At 31.9% G+C, this 26,708-nt stretch overlaps 1 protein-coding gene across 1 annotated transcript in view; it reads right to left on the bottom strand.

Moving 5' to 3' along the window:
- Positions 1 to 26,434, bottom strand: part of LOC121129719 (protein amalgam) — a 36,647-nt gene extending 10,213 nt beyond the window's left edge. The window contains exons 1-4 of the mRNA XM_040725438.2: positions 26,011 to 26,434; positions 7,669 to 7,899; positions 5,542 to 5,634; positions 5,157 to 5,435 (exon numbers count right to left, since the gene is read on the bottom strand). Coding sequence (XP_040581372.1) covers positions 5,157 to 5,435; positions 5,542 to 5,634; positions 7,669 to 7,899; positions 26,011 to 26,077 — 670 coding nt within the window. The 5' untranslated portion in view covers positions 26,078 to 26,434. The remainder of the gene's footprint in view (positions 1 to 5,156; positions 5,436 to 5,541; positions 5,635 to 7,668; positions 7,900 to 26,010) is intronic.
- Positions 26,435 to 26,708: the final 274 nt, after the last annotated feature.

Genomic DNA, 26,708 nt, shown 5'->3' with positions numbered 1-26,708 from the left:
GAAACTCAGTTGTTTTTGAAATTTTTTCCAAAAAAATTTAATTTTTGAAATTTGTTTCCAAAAAAAATTTATTTTTGAAATTTGTTTCCAAAAATTTATTTTCCTAAAAATCCAAAAATCAAGCCCTCCTCCAAAAACTATAATCCTGTGGACGCCCCTGATAGCAAAACGTTATTTTTTAACTATTATTTAAAATATTAAAAAATCGGCATCCGAATTTTGTTTCGAACCGTCCAATCACAAATAATGACTGTTGTACAAATACAAACTGATGGTAAAACATTTACCATTTAATTTAGACCACAGTTTACCTTGCTTTCAAAAATTATTTGACGTAGACTGATTACTCAAAAATTATTCAATTATTGTTTGATAAAAAATGTGTTCAGAAGACATTTTGTTAAGGATATGGATGAGGGCAAAGTTTTTTGCATTTACAGTAGAGTAATCCTGTACAATAATTACTGTAGTACAAAAACAAACAACCATGTGCCCAAATCCTTTTGATTTATTTTTATATTGTCTTGAATAGCAAAGTGCTTTTATGAACGTATGAGTGTATCAAAGTATTATCTTCTTAATATATTTATAGTGTTTTATGTAGTATGAACAATAAGAAAGTTTTTATTTTAAATCATGTTAAAACACGCGAAAAGGGTACTTTTATTTACATAAATATATTTATTTGTTTACATAATAATCAACATAATACAACCATTTTCCGGACTTTGTTGTTGAATTTTTATTCACCTTTTTTCTTTTTTTTATATATATAATATAAACAAATAAGGAAGGGAATTTAAAAATATAATAATATTCATGTATATTCATTGCAAAGCTTTTTGTCTGTCAGTCAAAATACACACACAATAAAAATAGAAAAAGGCCACTTCAAATATTATGTAGAACATGAAGATTTTGACTTCTCTATCTATAGCTTAAGTACATATATTTCTAATAGTGTTGCTTTTCGGTCTTGAAATTCTATACGGATCTTAGACCCGTATGACTTTTAGTGGACATAACTAATTCCGTCCTTTACAGGAGTTTGGTCCAGACTGGTCTCAAAGAAAAATTATGTCTAAATGGATCTAAAACGATCGAGCAACAGAAAAGAAAATGACATTCTATGCATGAAAAAAGTTGATATTTTTATTACTTTGCTGACCTGAGTTTTTGCTATTTGTTCAACTCATCAATCAAGAGTGGGAAGACAATAGATTGAGACAGAAAAAATTGGTTCACGATTTGAAAACAATTAAGTATTCTTCATATTTGTACAGCACATTGAGAAAAAAAAACAACCTATGTATTAGTGTTGGGTTTGGGTCCGGAGGTCCGAGACCGGTTTGAGACCATAATATTATTTGTTGGACAGAACTAATTCAGTTCAACAAAGAAATTCCCTCTAGATCGGTTCAAAGGGAAAATTCGATATAGCTCGGTCTCGTAAAAAATCGGTCTAGACCAATTTTATAGATTAATTGTTTATAACATGACATTATATGTATTTTCAAGTACAATGACGTCATAGGAAGTTTAAACAGGGACAGTTCGTAAATATTATTATACCGTCCTTTCGTGGAATACGGAATTCTGAATTTGAGCATCTCTTGAGATTCATAATCAAGTTGGAAGTATATTCCTTCGGTTCCCTCTATTTAACCTTGATAATAACTCTTGGAGAACATAGAAGTCCACTTATCCCGGTGTTAAGGAATTAAGAATTATTTTAGGCCCTAGCAATAGTCAAATTAAAAGCACACCCAAATTTCAAATTGTCATATAATTTAGTTGTGTGACTACAATTTTATATTGCAATAGTTGATAAAAAACATATTTTTATTTTATATTTGATATTCAATGCCCTTCACCTGAAAGTGAATGGATCCTTTTATAGTTTCAACCCTCCAATATATTCATAGTTATATAAGGATGGACTGTTTAATATTCGGCACTACTTTCCAACTCTTCTCTTTCCCCACATCTGGTCCTCCTTCTAAAGAGTTGATTGAATTTAAAATCCATACGTATAATTAAGTGCATGAATTATTTCTTGAATTTAAATTTTGGGGATAAATATTTCAAAAAATGCACAACTATTCTTAAAAAACAAGTGAAAAATTTTGAAAAATTCAACAGCTGTTCTCAAAAAATGAAAATTTTGGAAATTAAATTTTCTAGGAAAAAAATTTACGAATTTGTAATTTTTGTAGAAATAATTTCAAAAACCCAGAGCTATTGACAAAAAATTTAAAAATTCAAACCTTAAATTATAAATAATATTTATTTAGTAAATGCCACTTACGTCATTTTAATTTTTAATTGTTCTCCTGTTTGTTTGTTTTTTTCCTTTATTTTTTGTTTGATAATTGTCTTGCTTTTACGGTTTTTTGTTTTATTTAAGTTTCAAATATTATATTTTATGCGATGTGCTAAGCCTTTACTTTATTTCGTTTCTGAATAAAGTTACGCTTTGTGGCCAAACAAAAAAATAATAATAATTTGTAGGAAAAATATTTAAAAAATCGAAATCTATTCACCAAAAATTTGATTTTTTGTGTATTATTATTTTATTTGGGAGGGCTCCAGCCCACCCCCTGTGGAGCCCCTGAATTCATTCTGGCTGTTTAACTCACTAGGATGTTAGACGAAAATTATTACTAAAAAATTATTAAATCTGAAAAATTCAAGTTGAAAGCAAAGTTTGTATCAAAAGAAACCCGTGCACCGGAGTCATTGGAATGTATAGACAGATATTTGATTTTCTCTTAGTATTCAAAATATGACAGATCGTGTCATATTTTGATAAGATATAGGGGGCCCTAGTGGCTATTATTATATATCAAACAGTCCTTATAAAGCTAGGGTCAATCAATTCAGCTGCTATAAAAAGAGAATTGGGTATGGATGTCCTTTTTAACATCTTTACTTCTTTACTGCATTCTTTTTTCTTAAATTTAAGCTGTTAATACATACAAACAAACTGGTTATATATATATATATATTAATTACTCTATTGTTCTACTCATAAATCAGGCATGAAATCTATGTACAGATAACTGTAATAAAGACTGCATTTTACAATAATATATCAGAGTAAAATAGGGATAGTGCATAACATTTTTAAAATGTCACACTACAAATTACAGCAACGATTGGTCCTACTCACATATTTCTTATTACAAATTTCAATCTGTACAATTATTTTTGCTTGAATTTTAAATCAATAATACATTCCTTACCAAGGTAATCGTTAAATATGTTCCTCACCAATGGATTGCCAAGGAAAAGGGGCTCTAAATACATATTGTCCCCTAAGAACTATAAGTTTGTAAATATTTGTTAACAGCTTAAATTTAAGAAAAAGGGATTTCGTAGAGAACAAAAGATGTAACTAAGGACATACCTAACCAATTATATTTGTATAGAAGATGAATTCTTAAATCCGAACTTTATACGTAATAAACAGATCTGCTTCAAAACGCCCTAACTGCGGATAAAATAAGTTGACTCATAAAGAAAATAGAGAATATAGAAAAAAAAAAGTCAATTTCAAATGGCTATAAACGTCAAAAATCGACACTTTTTCCCCAAAAAACATAACTTGTTGATTAAAATAAAACAGAAGATGGAATTAACAGGTCCCCCTAAAAATTAGATAGCCTACACCCCACATTAAAATAATTTTTTTGGAGAAATTGACCTTTTTTGTGAGCTTTGACGTTTTACAGGACCTTCAAACTGTACTTTATTAAATTAAAATGCTATATAACTATCGTATTAAAAATATATTTGCAATATTTTTCTTGTTACTTTGAAAATAGATTAGAAAAATACGCATTCAGGGGTGAAAAAGTAATTGTCACGGGTTTTTAGGCGGAAATTAAAAAATATTTTTTCACAAAGTGCTTAAAAGACTTTCTTGCATCCAAAAAGTTGGGCTAAAATTGAATTGGAATTTTAACGTCTCCCCTCCCTAGAAGAATAAAAAAGTTGGATCAAGATTTGAAAACTATTACATTTCCGTCTAGGGTCTCAAATTACGGTCTGGACCGGAATGTCAGTCCAAATTCGTCTTGAAAAATCCCATAAGACCGAACCCGGAAGAAATCGATCCTGGACCGAGTCTCAACTCTATTTTCTACCTTCAAAATAATGTACATATTTATATATCTATAAAGAAAAGGAATATAAAAAAGGGATACTTTTTTTTTTTTTTTTGAATATTGGTAGTTGGAGCTAATAGAACAACAACATTATAATGATATAAAAATGAATATTTTTTATGCTTGATCTATTTTGAAAGCGTATTGAAATGCCAATTCCTTTTTATATAGAACCTACAAACAACGATATATATACATATATATAACTACAAAGCATTTTCCCCTCTCTATGATAATTTTTGTATTCTGTTCCGAGGACTACTTGTTCCTTTGAGACTATCTACAAATATGAAGTATGTTTTTATGTTAGATTTTGCTGTAAATATCCTCAACCCGTCTAAGAATGTTCAAATTTGTCGTGGAGCAAACTAATTCGGTACTTTAAAGAAGGTCAATCTGAATCGATCAAATGAACGGTTTTAGTATCATTTAAAATACGGTCTGAACAGATTTTACAGCTGAATTATTGATGTCGTCATGTACATATGTATTAAAATCGTCAACATTTGTATAATCAGACTTTATTTCCAAGAAAACTAAGTAATCATGCTCTAAAAATAACCCACGCCCACCTGCTACTATTTCTACGGCCTGATTGCCACGTATGATAAAAAAAGAAGTTAATTTGTATAGGAGTATAATCCTGTTTAATTAATTATTTTTGAATGACTTGTCTAATGGAGTATGACTTTTCAGTATCAACAAAAAGAAATAATAAACTAAAAATAGAAAAACAAAGTAATGTCGGCGATAAGAATAACTTATAAATAGTTTCTCCTTAGATGATAAGGAGAGGAAGAAGAAGACATTCTTGGAGTGAGTGAGTGTATTTATTTAAGAAGAACATATATATCAGATAAAGAAGAAAATAAAAATTAAGCTCATTGTCTTAATGAGGAAATAAAGGAATAAATAAAGAAAGTCAACTATAGGATCAACCAAAAAATATAAAAATTGTACTTCTTTGAGGGTTCAAACTTAACTTACATAAGACTTGAAGATGAATCACTTGGATTGAGGGATTTCCCACTCCATTGGAGGCCCGACACTTGTATGCTCCCGAGTCATTCCGCCCCACATTGTTCAGAGTAAGGGTCATTCCATTATTGGAAGTTTCTGCCCCTGGTCGGTTGAAGGGAAGTCCTTTCCTTGTCCAAGTGACGGTAGGAGTGGGATTTCCATTTGCGCGGCATTCGATGGTGATGGATGTGCCTTTACGAACAACGATACGTCCATTTCGGGGCTGTGACATAATGGAGGGTGGAACTGATGAAAGAGGAATATTTACATTATATAACAATCGATTAATAGATTTATCGGAAAGCTAAGGATATTTCCGATAATATTGAATGTGTCAATCATATTCACTTACCTAGAATTTCTACAGTATGTGTCATAGCAAGGGGTTGAGGCTCATCTGTTTCAATCTCACAGCTATATTCGCCTCCATCATGGATATTCAAATCTAATAGATAACTGTATATTAGTCTTGTTTTTCGGTATACGGGTATTGAGGCATTTAAAATGAAAATATACTAAATTGAGTACATACAAAAGCAGTATGTAATGAAAAATACATCCACCAGTGATGTAACCATCTTAACTAATCCCTTTCTCTCAAATAAAGTTCAAATTATAAAAAAAGAGGAATAAAAACTGATTTTGTTATATATTTATACAAAATAGCAACAAATTTTGGAAAGAGCAGACTCCTTCACAGTACTCTAAGTTGATGTGAAATGCTTTTAACGATATTTTTGTAAAATAACTTTAGTTCCAAAGAGTATCTATAAAAAACATATGTGGACCCAAAAACTGCAGTAGCATTTAAATACGATTTTATCCCCTTTAATTTTAATTACAAGATTTCATGGCGTAACCAAGTGACTGCTGAAATAAAAATAATATTTTCTTATATCAGGACTTTAAGTGTAAAAATGTCGAAGCAACATCAAAAAAGACAATGCGTGTGCAATATCATCTGCGCCATTGTCAGTTGGCATCTCTATCCAGACTGTATTCAACATCAGAAGTCAATTACAGCCCCTTGCAGCTAAGAAGAACCAAAAATTATGCAGCAACAATATGACTGTCTTCTGCCCTGCCTCCTTGTGGCCCTGCTCAAGCTCTGACATCTACACCCTGGACTTGGCAGTTTAAGATGTCTTTGAGAAGAAAGTCTGTGGCATCTCTCATGTAAATATGGATTCGCTCCAAGCTGCCATCATGACAGCGTAGTACGCCATGGACATGGTCTACATCGTCAAATGCTACCCACCTGTTCGCCGGTGTGACGAGTTTGTTATTAGATATGAAAGAGAATATATTGAATAAAAAATATAGCTGAATATACTGGGTGCGGCAAATAAATCTTTACACTTCGTTTTTCTTACATAAATCAAGGTTTTTGTGAATGTGGTAAAAAATTTCAAGTCAAATACTAAAAAAAAATTGAAAAAAAAATCCTATGTGTCTTTGAAGCTGAGAAAATGTAGAAGAAATTTGTTTTACAAAAACTGTTTGTTTTTATTGCTCTACAGGTGATATTACGGAAAAAGTCGGTAAATTATTTTTAAATGAGTAAAAACTTTCCACTTTTTCATTCGCAATTCCTTGGGATGTTTATCTGCCCAGAAACTTAGTTATCCTTCTAATACCGGGTGCGACGAAAAAATAAATACACTTTGCTTTTGCTACATAAATCAAGGTTTTTGTGAATGTGGTAAGATTGTTACGGTCAAATACTAAAAATAAACAAAAAAAAACTATATCTTCCTAGGTGTGTTAGAAGCCGAGAAAATGCAATCTGAACAATACCAACGAATTTCAGTCTGCACACTTTTGGACAAGGGCAAGAAACCAATGGAGATCGCAAAGCAGTTGATGATCTCCAACATGAACCTGGACAGGAACGGGGTGTTCCAGCAGGATGGTGCACCTGCTCACACGTCCAAAAAGGCCCAAAAGTGGTTGGAGGACAACTTGCCTTTCTGGCCAAACAAAATGTGGTCCCCTACTCACCAGATGGCAACCCATTGGACTTGACTTATTGGGTGCATGTTGAGTCCAAGGCCTGCACCGTCCGTCACCCAAATATCAACAACCTCAAGGACACTGTCAACCCGCACTGTTATGCCATGTCTGAGGACTCCGTCCCCAATGGGTGCAAGGCCTTCTTTGGACACCTCGAAGCCATCATTGCTGCCAAGGGGAGGCTACATCGATGATTAGGGTAGCCAAGGCATCATGTTAGTTATTTTTATTTTATTAACATACCCTATTACAAATGGTTGCTGAAATTTATCTTAATAAATTTCTGGATTGAAAGTGTTAAGATTTTTTCCCCGCACCCTGTAGTATTTAAGCATATATTTCAAATTGGTTTTGAGTTGTCTTTTCTTAAATTAGTCATGCTACTGCAAGTTTGGGTCCCTACTCTATAGACTTACAAAGTTCATTATTATCAATGAGGCTTTTCACAATCCCAAAATGAACTTACTCGTGAGCACCAAATGATGTTTATGAAGTGTGATCCTTTTATCCCTCTTGACAATCATGGATCCTGCTGTAAGGACTCTTTGACCTTTTTTCCACATAAGGACCATGGGCCCTAAATTGTGAACATCACATGGGAGAGTTAATACTTCTCCGACTTGAACTCGATAAAGTCGTCCAATGGAGGATATTGCTGGAGCTCCCTTATATTTGGGACTGAACTTGATTGTAAGACCTGGAAAATATAAACAAAAGAAAAAAGGACTCAGGAGGGAAGAAGCATAAATCACGTTACATACATTTGTAATAAAATAACAATAATCATATATCAAATAAAAATTAGGGGAAAAGGGACTCTTCACGCCCACTCCTAAATTAATCTTAAAATATTTATTTATATAAAGAAACTGAGAGACAAATAAGTATTTTATTTTGTTTTTTAGTTGAACAAGCACGTTATATACACAATGTACTCTTTATGGTTTCATTTCTTCGATCCGTGCTAGTTTCGATGGTGTAATTAATTAATTCTTAAAGGAATATATAATATCTATGTAGAATAATATAATAAAGAAAAGGAAGAAATTGCAGGACTACTTCCATTACCCCCATTTGCAAAAAAAAAAAGTGTTTCTATTCGCACAAAAAAAAAATTTTTTTTATTCATTCCTTTTATTGTTATAACTTTCTCTTTTAAGTATTTTATGTCCTTTATTGTTATTATTCAATTATTAAATCAATACCAAGTGTACACTGTACCTATATATGTACCTAATAGAACTTCCCAATGAACTAGTTGTACACATACTTCAACAAATAGTATATAGGCAAATTGAAGTATCATATTCATAAGTTTTAAAGATTCCATAATTGGTAGAAAATTTATTTCAGCACGTAATCTGCCAATCTGATTTCCTTAAATTCAAACACCCGGAACAAACCTCACAAAAGATATTAAAAAAGTGAGCATAAAAATATAATAATCAGTCATCATGAAACTCACTTCTGTGAAAGAAAAACGTCCTAACAAATTGACTGGAGGATGGGTAACTCTATAAACCTGTATATAATAAAATGTTCGAACTGAAAGTTCTGTATGACAAGTAGCTGTGATAGCAAGTCATGAAGCGGTCATCTATGATTAGCAAGGATCCGGAGGAACATTGAAAAGGTCTGATTCAAAATTCAAAATGGCCCCATAATTTTGAATTTGCCAGCCATCAATGCTGGTTCAGAATAATTTGAAAATGAAACCTTTTAATCTACGTTACAATTAGAAACTCACAGGGACTCACGAGCCAAAAGAATGGAAAGGTCCCTGAAATTGATAGAAATTCGTATGCTGGAAGCTTTGGATTGTCTTTAGTGACGAGAAAAAATGGGATATGGATCAAAAATTTGACCTGTTCTTCTTTTTTGATTTAAGGAACATTTCTCAGATAACAAGAAAATCGTTTTCCAGCAAGATATTGATTGAAAAATCTCATGAAGGGCTGATAGAAATAATTCCATTATGGGAAAAATCGATATGGCCTCCTTCGAGTACAGATTTCAACCTTGCTATTATTTTGTATATGTTTATCTAAAATCAAAGGTGAAGGTTCATTCCTAATCGAAGTTAGTGTCTCTCCACAATGCCATCGAAGATGCTTGGGTGGACTTCCAGAAAAATACATCCGTACAGTATGCCACTTTCTCGTCTACGAGGTGTATTGGCTAACTGCAGTACTTTTATTGAATAAATTATTCATAAAAGATAAACTCAGAAATATAGTTTAGAACTTATATTTTTACAGATTCCTAAATATAATTTTACCTGATTAATTATGATGTAAAATATTAACTTTAAAACCTATGAATAGCCTGTAAATATGTAAAAAAAAATGATTCCATGGGTTTTTTTTTTCAAAACATTAATTTAGGCAATCATGGATATGTATTTGTTATTGGTACTAATCATTTTTATTTTCTAATTTACGCCATAAATAAAAAATATAACTCTAATTTTTGAATAGTCATTTATAGTACAAAATATGAGATCTAAAATTTATTATAATTATAATAGTACGCACGTGGTCTGAAAAGTTTACGATTTCAACAAGAAGGTGGCAGCACTCATAACTATCTAGCATCTGTTGACAGTTATTCACCAAATTATTTGCCATTTTGGACACAGGGTTGTTATGTAGCCGTCATTTGAGTGAGTTGGTGTGAGGGTTTTGAGTGTGAATCACTGAATCACAGGGTACTTCCAAGATTTTGGTCTAATGAAGAGTCTTCCTAAACAATTATTTTACAGAGAAAAAGGCAGTTTGCTATTTGGAAGGGTTACAGAGATGGGAGAATGGCTGGGAGAAGTGTATATAGTTACAAGGAGACTATATTGAAAATTTTTATAAAAAACAGAAAAAATGTACTGTACCTTTGTTGGGGTATAAGCTTTTCAGACCACCCTCGTATAAGTAACTCAAATGAAGACGAACAGTTATTTTTAACTATACTTATGTTTTTTCTTAAAAATCTTCTTTTATTAGTACATATGTGTTAAGTTAACATAAAAATAATCTTGAACAAAAAATGTCAAATTTATTTCCTTACATCATATTTCAATACAGCCTAATATTTCATAGGTATATTTCGGTTAATGATAGGCAGAGTAATGCAGTTTTTGGGTTCAGTTGAGATACCCAAGAATACATCAAAGCTTTTTATGGATTAATGTGGTTTAATTTGATGTCAATTATAGTCTATCAATCTTTAATTCTCTAACTTTGACGATTAATTTTTGTTACTTTAAATTTAATTTAGATTACTTTTGATGAGAATATACATTTATAGGACGAACACAGCTATTATATACTTCTTTAATGGTCATTAACCATACAATTAAGACCCTTGTTGCACTTTTTATTGAGGGAATAACTTCTCAGTACCTAGATACAATAGTTTTCCAAATTTATTATTATTGGTTTTTGTCACCCAGAGAAATAATAAACATTTTGTATTTCTAATTAAGTATACTTTTTTGTACCATATTTCCTTCATTTTATTAAATAAGAGTTGAAAGGAGAAGAAACTTTGTTTATGAAAGGATGGGGGAGAGGTTAATTGTTACAGGATTGGAGATTTACAAAAGTGTTGTTATCTTATTCAATAAATTCACACTATGTATGAAGAGTCTCTCTCGTCTTTGAGGTTGATTAATAAACTTTTTTTATTAAATACACTTACTTATTTGGAGAACATAATTTGTCCTTATAAGAGTCCGTTTGTTAATATTATCAAGTCATAAAAGAGATTAAAAAGGCAGGGTTAAAGTATTAAAAAAACCAATAATGTATGTATTTTATTGAGTTTAGCAATATATCAGGTGAACATACAACTTTATCAAAATCTGTAGTGGTAATAAGAGCTGTGGCAACAACAGTGTTCAGAAAAAAAGTAAGACATGTGTTTCATCTGTTTATTCTTCAAATATTTCACTATTAGCTGACAGGTTGTTCCAGTGGAGGTCAGCAGCTGTTTTTCCATAGACTACATTTGGATGCTGAAAAGCACAAGCCTTCTGTTTAACATGTAACTCACACAAAATAGTTCCAGTTCAGAGTTGACAGCGGTCAGAAGTCATTTTCCTTGGACCCCAGCTTATTCTTCGGGTAGTTTAGGACGATGTTGCATGTATGAGTTCCGGATCTACTTCCCCACTCTCCATAGTAGCTGTTGAGGGCAGGAATTATAGTGTGGGCCATATTATACTTGTATTTATTACCATCCAGAGTCCCATCAATCCTAATTGAGGACAGCTTGTCTCCATCACTGCACACAACTCACAACACAATGCCTTGGCAACGTGTTTGGAACAAGATATTAACTGATGCTCTTCTCAACATCACTGGGCCTGCATGCAATGTACTGACCCTTCCTCATGTTGAAGTTTTATTGTCACCAGGAATTTCTACTCATTGCTAAAAACCAGGATTCTATCATTTGACTTGAGAAAATTAAAAATATTTTTTCATCTTTCAAGCCTTTTCTCTCACTGAACCTCAGTGAGCATTTAAACTGGAACAACTATAGAACTTTTCATTCTAATTCATTGTTTACCACATTAGCCATGGTTCTCTTGGTCAAGTTGAAGACGCAGCCAGTTGCCAAACCCAAGCATTTGGGTTTTACTCAAATTTGCTCTTAACATTTTGCAACAACATTTCAACGAACAGATGTGGGTCGTGCTGCTATGTATTACGTTTGGCATAACTTTCAGTGTTGTTGTAGTTGTCTATGGCTCTGTGTACAGTGTTGCAAAAGAGGACTTTAGCTTGTCTCCAGGCAAAATTTGCACACGATTTTAAAAATGTTTTCACATTGCTTTAATCAGTTATTAACTACATAAATTTTAAAAAGTTTCCGCATATTTATAAAATCAAACATACAGGGCCAAGAATTATCAACGAATATGAGGGGCATTTGAAAAGTCCGTGCAGAGTCCAAGAAATGGCACTACTGGGATGTATAGATGTTATGTTTTGATAGTACTATCTCTAAGAAGAACACACAACAACTTTCAGCCAGATCGGTCTATTTCTTTCTGTTTGTCATTAATTTGAGTCGAGGAAGTGGAGTAATTATCAAAAAATGTACGAAAAAGAATTTCCTGAGTTGATCAAACATTACTTGATCAAATACAAAACGCCTCCGGAGACTAAAAATAAGCTTGATAAACATTATGGGGACTCTGCACCTTCGATTAGAACAGTTTATAAGTCGTTTCATATGGGCACAAGTGACGCTGAAAGGTCTGGACGCCCAGTTGAGGTTACTACTCCATAAATCATTGATAAAATCCATGATATGGTGATGGATAACAGAAGAGTGAAGGTGCGTGAGATTGATAGTGTAGTGGGCATCTCGAATTGGAACCCTATTTCCATTAATTTTGCGACCACAATTGCTGAGAAGTGAGCTGATTCATTGACATGATGGAAAAGTACTTTTTTGTGGGCCAATAATAGGCGTTTTTCTTGCAGCTGAGTTTTGAAACGGTCCAATAAAGATGAATAATCTGCACCTCTAATAATTTTACCCTTTTCCAGAGAGTCCAAAAGACAGTTGCAATAATCTTTCCGGCCTATTCTTCGATATAAACGAATGCCAAAGAGAAAGAAATAGACCGATCTGACTAAAAGTTGGTGTATGTTCTTCCAAGAGATGCACCTAACTTAACATAACCTCAATACGCGCCAGTAGTGTCGTCCCTCGTACTTTGCACGGACTTTTCAAACGACCCTTGTAGAAGTATTGGAATATCACTTTTATTATGAATTTGATCAGAAACGTAACGAAGCTATGTAGTATCAGCAAAAAGGTATTGGGAGTTTATTGTCTTCTATTTCACTTTTGCTTATCAATTGAGCAAATATGTTCTGGCATGTACCCCATTTTTGAGGGTTGATTTCTATATATAATATCGGGAAGAGCAGAGCTAGTTGAAAGTAAATTCACTTTTTGACATGCTTCCCGACTTGTTAATGTCGTATTGGAAAGGATAATTTAATGCAAATTCTGGCACCAATTTCATATAATGATTTTGTTGAAATACATGAGTGTTAATATCAATTTTACAGATGGTAATTTTTTGAGTCGATGTGTAAGAAGTAACAGCAACTAGCTCCGTCCTTTCTTACACTGTTGAAGATGAATTAGACAATCGAGTATCTTGGGGTATCAAATGCAGTGGTATTTAATTTTCTTTTAGAATTTTACTACATTTTATAACACAATATATTTAATTCCGAGGTTTCATTACACAACCAAGCGACAACTGAAACCATAATAATCAATTTTTCTTTTTATCCCATTTCTTAATGTGTAACAATGTATGAGTAACGATGAAATGGGCAAAGCAAGTGTGATCTTCTCCGGTGTCAGTGCCGAAAGACTGCAGAGACCGTAGGCATCTATATCCGGACAGCCTACAACATCAAGAAGTCCACTGCAGCCTCATAAAACAAAGAAAGCCCCAATCATTTGAGACAAAAATATGTTTGCCTTTCTCCAGCCCAGACCTCAACCACCTGGACTTTCCAGTTTGGGGCGTCTTGAAGAAGAATTTATGCCTCACCTATCATTCAAATTTGAATTGGCTTCGAGCTGCAATCACGACATCGGGTTGCGCCATGGAAACGTTCTATATTGTCAAAAGCTACACATCTTTTAGCAGGGTGTTATTGCATGTGCAGGAGGAGTTATTAAATAAAAAATATAGCTGAATATAGTAATTAAATATATATCAAATTGGCTTTGAGTCGTCTTTTCTTGATTCCATAAAAATCACATTTATCGTTTTTCAATCATGCTCCTGCAAGTTTTGGGGTCCCACTCTGTACATTTTGCTGAAGGATCGTCAATTTGCAGAAAGTAAATTACGCCTAAGGACCATTTGAGATATTTGCCCGAAAAATATTTCGGTCAATAGACGGCTCACGATGTTTAGTAATAAAAAATAAATGCATAATCCGCAAAAATGCAAAGTGATCTAGATGCTAAGACAAACAGAGTAAACCCACCACAAAATAAGCCTACGAAGTACGTCTCATAAGACCACAAACAGGATATTATTTATATATATCATTAAATTATTCTCCAAAATGCAAAAAAAAAAAAATACAAAGTATAAAAATAATATCAAATGAATAGAATAGAATATAAAAAAAAACTCAAACAAATGAAGCAGACCTAACAAAGGGAATTAGCAACCATTAATAGACTTAAATTTTCATTCTACAAACATAATACTTAGCCCTCTTGTCTATTGTCTTAGAAACACATGTTTCTTTATAGTGTGAGAAAGGGAGCCATTCAATGAATAACAATTAATCAAATAAAGAAAGTTAAACCTCTTTTTCCACGCGCTTAAGATCTAGATAAATTAATCCTTCATTTTATGTAGGGTTGAAGAATATAAACTTATTATTATTAGTGAAAGATTTTTTTTTAAATGAAAGTACATAGGAAAACGTTAGTTTTCTATTCTTGTCATGGAAAAAAAAAGAATAGTTTTTGAATATATATTTATATTTACAAAAGAAAATTTGAAAAAAGAAAAAATATGTCATGGACTTAATATATCAGTAATAATGTATGGAAGAAGAGAAATAAGGAGAGGGGGGAGGAACAAGGGTTTAAAGTTTTTGTGGTTTTTTAAAATCAAAGGTTTTGCCGAAATAAAAAAGTTATTTAAAAAAATGGAAAATGCATTTTAATTGGCTTTCCTACAACAATTTCTTCCAGATTTTTATTTCTATTTATTTTCTTCTACGTACCTATCTTTTTTCCCCCTTCCCTACATAATATATATCTATTTATTGATTTACGTTTATTTATTTATTTCCAATCAGCATTTTTTTATTTAAAAATATCTAATAGATAACAGAAATACAATAATACACTAAATCATGTGTATGAATGTTACAAGAAAACCCAAGCCCCCTCTGTATCTGAATCCTTTGTATAATCCCTTTTGGTGATTAGGGAGAATACATTGGTGATTTAAGTAAAGAAGGATTCGTTTACCTCGTGGTACATTAAAATATGAACACTTTGAGGCTCTAACTTCAGCAAGATATAATTTAATAATTAGCACTATAATTTCAACAAAATTAATACTATAAGTAAATGTGTTTCTGAGCTCTCTTAATCATTAATATAGCTGGCCTTAACAGCAATGATGGCTTCCGAATGTAAGACATGGCACCCACTACGGATGTAGTCCTCATTCATACCGTTTTAGTGCTGACTCAAAGTAGCTTTGAGGAACCTGGTGTTTAGATAAAAGACACTGCAGGCATTTCTCTCGACATGCACTCTCAAGGTGTAATCAAGGGGGTTGGCATCAAGGGTCTAGGGGCCAAAAGAGTTCAAAAGACCTCAAAAGACTCATTGAAAAGAATTTGGCAACGAAAGAAATGAGTTTCTTTCATTGTTGTTGTCAAAAGTGGCCTTTCCGCCCTCTCAATACCCACTTTTTTATAGCTCTCTGAGCATTATTATGTGAACCCCTGAGATCTCTTGCATGGGTATCCATGGACTTTTGAGGATTGGCCTGGGCGGTTTTCTTTAATCTTGCGAATCTAATTTGGCCTTTTTGATAGAGCCCTTCTTCCTCTCCAACGTTTCGGACTTGCTGACGGCATAGATGGTAGTCTTTGAGACACCCAACTGCTTGGAGTGCGTGAATGGAAATTTGTCGATCACTTTCAATTGTACAAAACCCAGTGAACTCAGGTTTGTTTTGTTTATAACTAATTGATTATGTTTTAATATATCAAAATCTAAATTAATTTCAATCACTCAACTTTCATTAACTATTGAATTAGTATGAGTTTAGATTTCAATACTCCATCCGGTATTGATTTCTTTCATGAAATACTCTATAATAATTACTAGTGATGTACCGTAAGCTAAATTTTGCTACTTGAGTATTTGTTAGTTAAAAAAACACTCGAGGAATTAATCATTACTCGTCCTAATACTCGTTACTCGCTTTAACACTTTTTTCTCGTAAACAGACTCATCAATCAATACCACGGAGTAACTTGAAATTTAGCATGACTTATTTAAATTGTGGTCATAAGCGTAATTCAACAGCTTATCTAATCAACACGTCGTTTTTACTATAGTCGAGCTATAACCAGTATATTTTTAGTGGAATTGATGCTTATTAACATAAATTCAAACGGATTCAAAGTACATGAAAACAGAGTAAGTAAAATTGTACCATCCAAAAGATCCAAGTTTTGAAACAGCTTCGGCTACTTGAAAATTTACGAATCTTAAAAAAGATGCAAGGGGTTTTACGGATCCTAAAAACCTATGGTGTTGCTTTATAAAGATAAAACGGGCATTGAGTACGGGTTCGAAGTACCTGGGTACAGTATAAGTAAAATTATACTATCCAAAAAGATCCAACATTCGAATCGGCTTTGAGTACTCGAATATTTATGTATCTTAAAAAAGATCCATGGGATTTTCCAGATCTTAAAAAGCCAATAGATATGCTTTATAAAGATAGAACATGTTGTGAATACGGATTCAAAGTACAGGGGAATATTATAGGTAAACTTTACTATCAGAAAAGATCTGAGATCCGAAACGGTCTAGGTTACTTGAACTTTTACGGATCTTAAAAAAGATACAAGGTACTTTTCAGATCTTAAAAAGACGATATTGATGCTTTATATAGATAAAAGGTGTATTGAATATGGATCCAAAGTACCTGGGTATAGTATAAGTAAAACTGTACTATCCAAAAAGATACGAGGAGATCCAAAACGGCTTCTGGTACTCAAACTTTTACGGTTTTTAAAAAGCTTACAATAATATTTAAGCCTTGTTAAACAAAAAAAAATATTATCCATATCAAACGTAGCATTTATATATTTTTTAATATGTGCTTGGAAATATATTTACATAAACAGTTGGCATTGCATTAGTTAATCTAATGATATTAAAAAAATAATTTTAATAATAACTACTTATTATGTTTTAATACTAAAGACATTGGGTTATTCATTTTTTTGGATTCAGCAATCGATAAAAATTTAATCTGTACTCCAATTTTATATTATTTAGGTCCAAACTTTGGGAAAAATACTCATAAAATTCGAAATAAGTATTTGTGTAATAGTTGGATCTGGATTGGAAATTTCGGTTACTCCAAATGTATTCAAATATTAACATTTGAAGAGCCAATATGAACCAGACTCGAGAAAATGTGAATCCGTCTTATCTTTAATTATGAGGTCTATCAAACATTAGTCAGTATGTTTCAAAGGACTAAAAAATTAAAAAATGAGTTGCATTTTAGTAAATTTTATGTACTTTTTGTTATAAAGTGTTTTTTCCTAGGAATTTAATTAACTACAAAAGTTTGTTTTGTACACTGGGGGCACTAAAGGTGCCTTGATGTTCATTATAACCATACACTTTTTATATTTAGACTACTCAAGGGTGATTTAGTCCACGTTGTTTTGGAAAGCAATACCTGATTGCTGAAAAACTTATAATTATTGTATAAAAAATTGTTTTATTTAACGGCATATTTTATTAAAATATGCCGTTAAATGAATCAATTTTTTCGAAGCTTTCACTTTTAAAGTCCTTACTTTATTCATACTGCCATCGACGGACAACTAAAAGTGGTTTTTGATTCTCTTTTTTTCATTATGCTTAATTACTTAACTATTATCTATAGTCTATGGCTATAGTTAACTTTGTAACCTCCATAGAGAGCAACATACCCTAGTGTGTGTCGCAAAAGCCTCCAAGAAAAATGGTTAAAAGACAAGAAAATTTCCTTCAATGTGTTAATTTCATTGACTTTGGAACATAGATGCCTTAGTAGTATATAAATAGGAAGGTTTTTTGTATTTTTCAATTTGATTTACAGGAAATCAACTACACAATTATATCCGATTAGTAATAAAATAATCAAACTATTCAGACATTTGATTTCGATATAAACTACTAATTTTGCTTTATAGGGCTCTACTTTTACCATAAATCATTGGGTTGCCATTTTTCTATTCACCCTGAATCGTTGTAAAATACTCTTTCTCGCATTTAGTATCAATTTTATTTCGTTAAGAAAGAAAATAATATTTTATAAAATGTTCCCGTTTGGTCTTGTAATCGTCTTTCAAAAAACATTCTTCTTCAAATATATTTCATATAGTCAAAGCTGAAGAAATTAACACTGCCTTGATTGATACTTTTATAACTTTTTTAATAAGAGGAGCCATTAATATCAAAATTATAACAAATTTATCAGTTTAGTTTCCAATTAAGTACAATCTGGTGATAGGAACAAATAAATATATAAAGGCAACCATACGTTAAGTCCACTACAATAAGCCTTACAATATCATAGTTCATCAAGTCATGACCTATTCCTTTCTTTCACTTCAGTTATGGTCATATTTATATACAAATATTTTGTTTACTGGGCTATGAGCATACATAAACCTCTCTTAATCAATTTCCCCATTATTTCTGCTGAGTCAAGGATAATATAAAATATACATTCAATATAAAAGCAATAATGGAAGAAAAAAACTTTAGTTTTTTTCCCATATTTTTTTTTTTTTTTTTTTTTTTCCTAAATCTTCCAAGAGATTTACCCTGAATTTTATTAACAATACATTTAGTGTTATTAACTTCAAACTCAACTTTCTCTCGGTTTGTAGCAGTCAAAACTACCATCCCCTCTCCATTTGTCACCCATTTAATCAGTTAATAAGCAAAGGAATGAATAACATACTTTATACATAGATAAACCTGAGGGTGTGTCGTACAGAATACTGTTTTTTTATATTCTATAAAGGTAATTAGAGAGTATTTGAATTACGTGAATATGATAAATAGATAGTAACTGCAATTCTCACATTAATTACTTATAATAATCAAAAAGCAGGCGATAGTAAGTCCATATTGTGTGTAGGACTAGGTACTGGGTATTAAAAAGAGAGGTTATTTGTGCACACAGGCGTTTTTTTATCAAAAAAAACCTACATTTTCTTCAAGTGTACATTAAGGTGAGGTTAGTACCCAACAAATTCTTAAATTCGGAGGGTACTGTGTGTGTCCATAGCGTGGTATGAGGTCAGCAAGTTCTTGATCTCACTCATTCTTGTTGATTATTTTTTGAATGTCCCAAATAAATAAAATTTAAAACAGGCATTATCAACAGGTGGCCACTGGCCAAGTTTATGGAATCGCCGTAGCTCATGAACAACAAGCTCAGAATAAATTATTCTCTTGAACTCAACATGCGTAAGTTTTCGCCCCGGTCATTCCTAGAGGAGTAAATTTACTTTATATATATGGATTTCACACAAGATTCTAAGGTCAAATGGAGTAAATGTAATACTATGTTTACTTATACTTAATCTCTGATACTCCATCTAAATAATTAAAGGAACAATAAAAAAATAATCTATCAAAGGATTTATTAGGGAATGTGATAAAAGATTTCAAAACTTTGCTAATTGTGATGGTGTATTTCAAACCTTCCCAATAGTTTATTCAAAGAATTTTATTCTCCAGAAGAATTATGGATTGTACTACTGCTAGGATTTGAGCTTCTAGAACAATTTGGGTTTACGTGTTTGTAGAATGTTCGGATCAACATGGTTGCAGGGGTCTCCAGGATAATATTTTGGGGTGGGCTTGGTTTTTGGATTTTTTTTGGAAAAACAAATTTTAAAAATATTATTTCTTTTGAAAAAACATTTTAAAAAAGTACAGCTATTTACAACAAATAAAAACTTTAAAAATCTAGAGCGGTTCAAAAAGAAATAAATTTTTTTGAAAAAAAAATCAAAAAGTAAATTTTTCTAGTAAAAAGAAAAAAATCCTTAATTTAGGAGAGGGGGGTCCTGCCCACCCCTAGCAGACGCCCCTAAGTAGTGCAATTCAGCTTTCGCTTGAATGAATGTCGTGAAAAAGGGTATTGTACCAAACTCAGTCATTAGCAATTTGATTGATGAGGATTACCAGAACTAGTGGGGATGCGAACTTTAAAAGATAGCTCAGAACTTACAAGAAAATTTGTCGTTAAAGTAATATTTTGTTTAAATAAAAATATTCAAACGTCAATTACTTCTAACATGTGTATATTATTCACTGTACAATCAAAATTTAGGCCAATACTTCGTTAGTGTAGTCGGCGATATTATCTCTTCATTTCATTTTTTCTAACACCTAAAAACTGTTGAGAATCCCTGATTTAAAACACATTTTTATTAAATGAATATTGTAAATGGTGATACACATCCACCTGGACGGATCAACCTAACATGTTAGCCTAAACTTATAACCTAATTGGTTCATTAAGGGCCTTACTTATTTCAAAATTAGGGCCACTACCCAGGCACTATTTATGGGCATTATGTACAAATCTGTAGAATTTGATTGAGATATATTAATGGAATAAACATCATCAGATTAAATAAAAACGAAATAAAAATCCACACCGAAAATAGTGCATATATAGTAAAAATAAAAAATTTCAGTAAATATTTACATTTTTTGAGAGGCACATTAAAAAATCCAAAAATGTATTTGATTTATATATATATGCTTGTTACTTTTTCCAAAATTTCGTGGCCTTGTACTAAAAGTATAAATCAATATGTTTTAAAAAACTGCATTGTTCTACTTTCGCCAACCACAAGTGCACTACTGTGATTGGTGGGAGCTCAAATAAATAAAATCCACGCTTGGGACATGTAGATTTTGTTTAAAAAATTTGTCAGATGAAATATTTTAGTTGTTGGGAACCATCGTAAAGAAATCCCGAAGGTTATTTTAATATTACGTAGTTGGCTGTCTGATTCTTTACCTTGCTTCTTTACCCGCGTTTAAATGGGGGAGGGGGAAGGAGGGGAACGAGGCATAGATATTTCAATTAAACTTTTAAAACCCTGCCTTGATGAAAAACATCAAGCCCACCTTGCCAGCCTCTTGCGTTCCATTCTATATATCGAATAAGGCTTTTAACTGTATATATTTGATATACATTGGGGCTTCATTAAGGTGCGTAAAGGCCTTCTTGGACGTAACCCACCTTCAGTTAATAACAAATGGGATCACCCTTATATTTTCTAATTTAAAATCGTCACTGAGTTTTATAAGTGATTTTTTTAAATTCTACCGACACATACAACCGACTCTTTTTATCCCCACGCTTCTCCAACGTACATTTGCCGGAAACAATGGTTGGATCCACTAAATAAATCAAATTGTCTTTGTGAATAATGATGTTAGGCTTCTCTGACCCCTTAGGTAGAACCCTAGTTTCCCAAAAAGTTATATCTGGTTTGCACAAAGTTGGGAAATTCAGCCTCACCCTAGAGTTATACAATAAATGTATGAACTCGTAATCCCCAGTTGAATTCTTGACTGAAGTCCTTGAACTCATTGAAATAATTAGTTTTCCATTAAGTGACGGGGTTCTTTGACTCCTCTACGTCCATTGCTTTGTTTTTAGGGTAGGTGTTGCAGATAAATTGATTTTTGTGAGTGATTGGACCTTTGGGTTTTACAAGGGAAAATAGAAGGGGGGAGTGGGTTCAGGAGGACCTTGACATGTTTAGAAATAAAGGGAGTATGAACAAAGTCATCTGTCAAATGAATGGTGTGGAAGTAATCAATTATTAAAAACCATTTCATCATAATTTAGGTGTTGTTTTGAAATGAAATATTAAAATAATATTAATATTTGTTTTTGGCAATTTATTTTAAGAGTTATTCAACTCTTAACATAGAGCAAAAAAAATGTAACCAACTGCAATTACTTATATATATATATAATTATTGTTGTCACGATATCAATATTTTAATATAGTTTCTGTTACCAAAATTAGTAAGAGTATTTTCATACTTTTTTCCTTTTTATAAATGGCAAATAACTTTTTTTCAATGAAATTTTTTGGATGAGACTAAATTTGAACGAACATATTTTTTTTTAGAAAAGGCAAATTGAAATTTTAAAAAAAATCGACAAGACGATAATTTTATAAGGCGATAACGATAAAACATTTACTAATCCCCCCCCAGACTCCTCCACCACATGTTGCAGACGCCCCTGCATATATATATATCAGTGATGGGACGATTTAAAAAAAAAACCAATGCGATTCTTGTAAAAATTATCGATTTTGATTCCGATGCCGATTCTAATATTTTAAATAATAGTTATAAAAAACCATTTTTCCATCAGGGTAGCCCACAGAATTAATTATATTTTGGTGAGAGGGGTTGGTTTTTAGAATTTTTTGAAAAAAAAATATATATATATAATTTTTGGAAAAAAAAAATATACAATTTCATATTTAATTTTTTTTCAAAAATACACACTTACTCACAAAATAAATTTTTTGTGAAAAAATTTTTTTTTAAATCCACAGCTGCTCACAAAAAAATAATGACAGTAATCTGTAGCTATTTTTGGGAGAAAAGTTTTCAAAATCTATAAGATGTTTATCAAAAAAATTTGGAAAAATATTTCAAAAATGCCAAGTTGTTCTCAAAAAAATTAATTCTTTGGAAAAAAATTCAAAAATTAAATTTTTAATGTAAGATTTTTTGGAAAAAAAAATCAGAATTTAATTTTTTTTTCAAATTTTTAATAGAAAGTTTGGAAAATTAAATTTTTTGTAAAAAATGTTTGAAAAATTAAATTTCAAATATTAAATTTTTGGAAAAAAATTTCAAATACTACATTTTCTAGTAAAAAGCAAAAATTCTTTAATTTGGAGGGTTTTTTTTGGGCTTTTTTCATAACTATGAAAAGTAATAAATAAAAATTGGAATCTACAATTACACATTATTTTCCAGATGCCGATCTGATTATCTAATTCCCGAATCCAGTTACGATTAATAGTCACATATTGACATATACATATGTCAAGATGTTCTTCTTACTTAATTTCTTAGAATACGACTTTTTCAGAAAGAAATAGGAACATTGATATAATCATGACAATAAATGTAAAGTTTATGGACTTTTTTTGTTTTCAGGAAAACAAAGTGTGGATGAAATGACATTTAGTATTTATCAGGAATTAAGAAAACATTTATGAATATTTGAAGGAGGCACTGATAAAGGCGTAACATATGATGCTACATTAATAAAATATTTAGAATATATATATTTAAGCAATTTAAATCAATTATTAATTTGGGATTGCCCTGAATGTGGAATTGAGATTTTGTATAAAACGTTATAAAAGTAATATCTCTTCAATGAACAAAAAAGTCACAACAATTTATCAAAAAACTTCAATTCTATTATAATATTTATTTTTAAATGGCTTTATTGAAGTTCTGAAAAATAGGTTAAAGAGGTTACAAAATAACCATGGATCTAAAAAGTACACATGACGGGTCTCTCAAACTTTTTCGACTTTTTAAGCCGGGTACTTAGGGTTAACATATTTACATGTTGGTCATAAATTAACACCTCTTCAATTTTTCATGATTTTTCGCCATTTTCAAAGTTTCATTCAGAAGATCAAATTTCCCCAAGTTAGTAATTTTAAACACACATTGAAAACCAACTTCAATCATACATTAGTATCGAATTGCAAAAAATTACCTTCCTGAAGGCTAAAGTACTGCCTCGTATCAAGGATGAGTTTTTAGGAATGCCCTTTCAACAGGATGAAGCACCCGCCCACAATGCCAAAATTGCCTTATAGTATAGTCTGGGTCCAATTTTGAGTATTCTGGGCTTCCTTATTCAACTAACTTCACACCCCAGACGTTACCATGAAGGTTATGGTAGAGAGGAAGGTCAATGCTGTTCCAAGAGTCAGGAAGGATCTGTTTATTGCAGTTGCAGTTGCTAATTGGGAATATTTAAGAGGCTTAAGACTGAAGTCCATACCAAAAAAAAGATATGTGTACTGTGTCGAAATAAAAACAATCATGAACAAAAATCAAGAAATGGAAAAAATCCTAATTCTTTTTTTTTTAATTTATATATACGAGATGTGTTCAAAAAAGTAAGGTGACCTTATATTTTTAGGGAAAAATATCAATTTATTCATCAATATTGATGATGTCCCCTTCAAAGTAATCCCCCTCAGATACAATACACTTTTGCCAACGCTTTTTCCAAGCTTCAGAGCACTTCTCATAAGCACTTTTCTCGGTATAGCCTTGAGCTCTTCACGAAATTCAGTCTTTAACTCCTTAATAGTTGTAAATCCCCTTCCTTTATAGGTTTCTTCAGTTTTGGAAACATGAAAAACTCACATGGGGCCAAATACGGTGAATATATTGGCTGAGGCATGATTCTGGTATTGTTTTTGGCCAAAAAACCTCTAACAAGCAAATTTCGGTCTATTACAGCTTAAACAATTAGTTAGACGACAAAACAAATCTGAGCTCTTTAGCTTACGTAGAAGTCGAAAAAATGATACTTGAACATGATCCACGAATTTCCATTCGCACATGCCAAGAATTTGGGTGTCTCCAGGACCACTGTCTGAAAGGTCGGAGAGGAAGGAGGGATCTCCCAAAAAGGCCAAAATGATCCCGGAGTAGCTAAAGAAAGACAACCAGGCGAATCTCCTAAAGTCCATGAGGTACATACAAGAGATCTGGGGGGGTTCACACTAAACTGTCCAGAGAGTAATCAAAAAAGTGGATGGAAAGAGCCTTGGGAGTTTGGAGAGGCCACTTTTGACACCAGCAATGAATGAAACCCATCTCCTCCGTTTCAAAACTCTTTTGAATGAGTCTTTTGAGTTCTTTAGAACTCTTTTTTACACTTCTCCCCCCCCCCTACTGCCTTGATGTACCATAGACTACACCTTTTGGGTGCATGTTGAGAGAAAGGCCTGTAGGCCTTGCACTATTGATTGGTTTATACTTCTACGTTCTCTGTTTAAGAATAATTAGTCTATAATTATTTTATCTCAGGGTATTGTAAAATTGTATTTTAATTTCACAATCAGCTAAAGGAAATAGGTTGATTGTTAATGGTTAACTTTTTATTAGACTATCCGAGTTGAATATTATTCATACATCTTGTTGGAATTGTGGATTTTTAATGTAAGATAACATAGAAATGTGACGTCATATTACTCCTTTTGTCAGCTGATAACCTTTGCTCAATCCTTTGTGCAGTTTGTCACCTCTCCATATTTGCATATCCATGCCTTAGACCCAAAAAACGGCGCACATCAACAATGCTGACGTCATTTGAAAATGTTTAGATTACAATTAGACATTGAAAGGAAGTTTAGTCAAATTTATTATGTCAGTATTTTCAAAATAAATTAGATTTATTTAATTTCAAGTTTCCCCTCTCTAACAATATCTATATCATAATATTCGGCCATGAAAGTTAATTTGAATATATAATGAGTGGTACATATTAATTACTTTTTTACACTGAAATATGATTCTTTTTATATCTACTATATAGTATGTACTACCTAGATTAGGGTTATTTCTTCAATTCGAAAGCATATTGATTCCATGAAGAATCGTCATAACTTAACAAGGGAGGGGGGGGGAAATTTTATTATTATTATTATAAACTTTTTATACAATAATTTCTTTGATCCCATAGACATTTTTTTATGAGCAAGAAAATCATAAAAAATGACTTTAGTTGATATCTATAATATATAAATTTGTTTCTTCTACTTGAGAAGAGTCATCTCATTGAAAATAATATAATATGTTAAATGTTCTATGAAGAAATAAAGAAGAAGATTGGGAAAATGATGATTTTAGGACAAGAAATTTACGCCGAAATAATAATTGGATTTACCTTGAGCTGTTAGGAGTAGTACAAACAAGAAAATACTTCTTCGCAAGAGTCTTAAAGGATGCCTCATGCCGGAACCATTGCCTGTTGTGACGTTGTGTATGTGTTATGTATAATATACTACTTTTTTTTTGCAAATGAATGAAATTCAACGCCGTCAAATGACGGCGTCGTCGTGCGACTACTTTCCTCTGTTTTTTTTTCTTTTAAATACTTTCTTTATGATTTTTTAACTTGCATGCTCTCCAATTGTTTCTTGTATGATATTTCAGGAGAACGGATATCCCCATTATGTGTCCTTCTTAGGGTTAAATTCTATTTTTTTCGGATCTATTGGATGATGAACGACAGAAATGGATTTGATCCTTATAACTATAGTTCTATCTTAGCTTGCTTAAGCGTCAAATGGCGAATGAAAAGGAACTGAATATTTTCGATGGTTGCGAGGAAATTTAAGTAGAAGGAAAAGAAAGAGAAAACCTTCGGCGGGCGAGCTTTAACTTTTCCCCTCCTCACCTACTTACTCCCTCTAATGCTTTCGAATGGTTCAAGCTAGTCAATGAATAAAGTATTTACTTTTATAAATATATATATCTTTTAATGATGCAATTAAAAAAGAGATTGAAATATAGAGTTGTAGTTTCTATTGAGGGATTTTGGAAGTTATGAGAAGATGAGGTTTTCTTAAATACAGATTCACT

This window comes from Lepeophtheirus salmonis, chromosome 14 (genome assembly GCF_016086655.4).
Source record: "Lepeophtheirus salmonis chromosome 14, UVic_Lsal_1.4, whole genome shotgun sequence".
In the NCBI taxonomy this organism is placed as follows: domain Eukaryota; kingdom Metazoa; phylum Arthropoda; class Copepoda; order Siphonostomatoida; family Caligidae; genus Lepeophtheirus; species Lepeophtheirus salmonis.
This window is presented reverse-complemented; position numbering and strand designations above follow the sequence as displayed.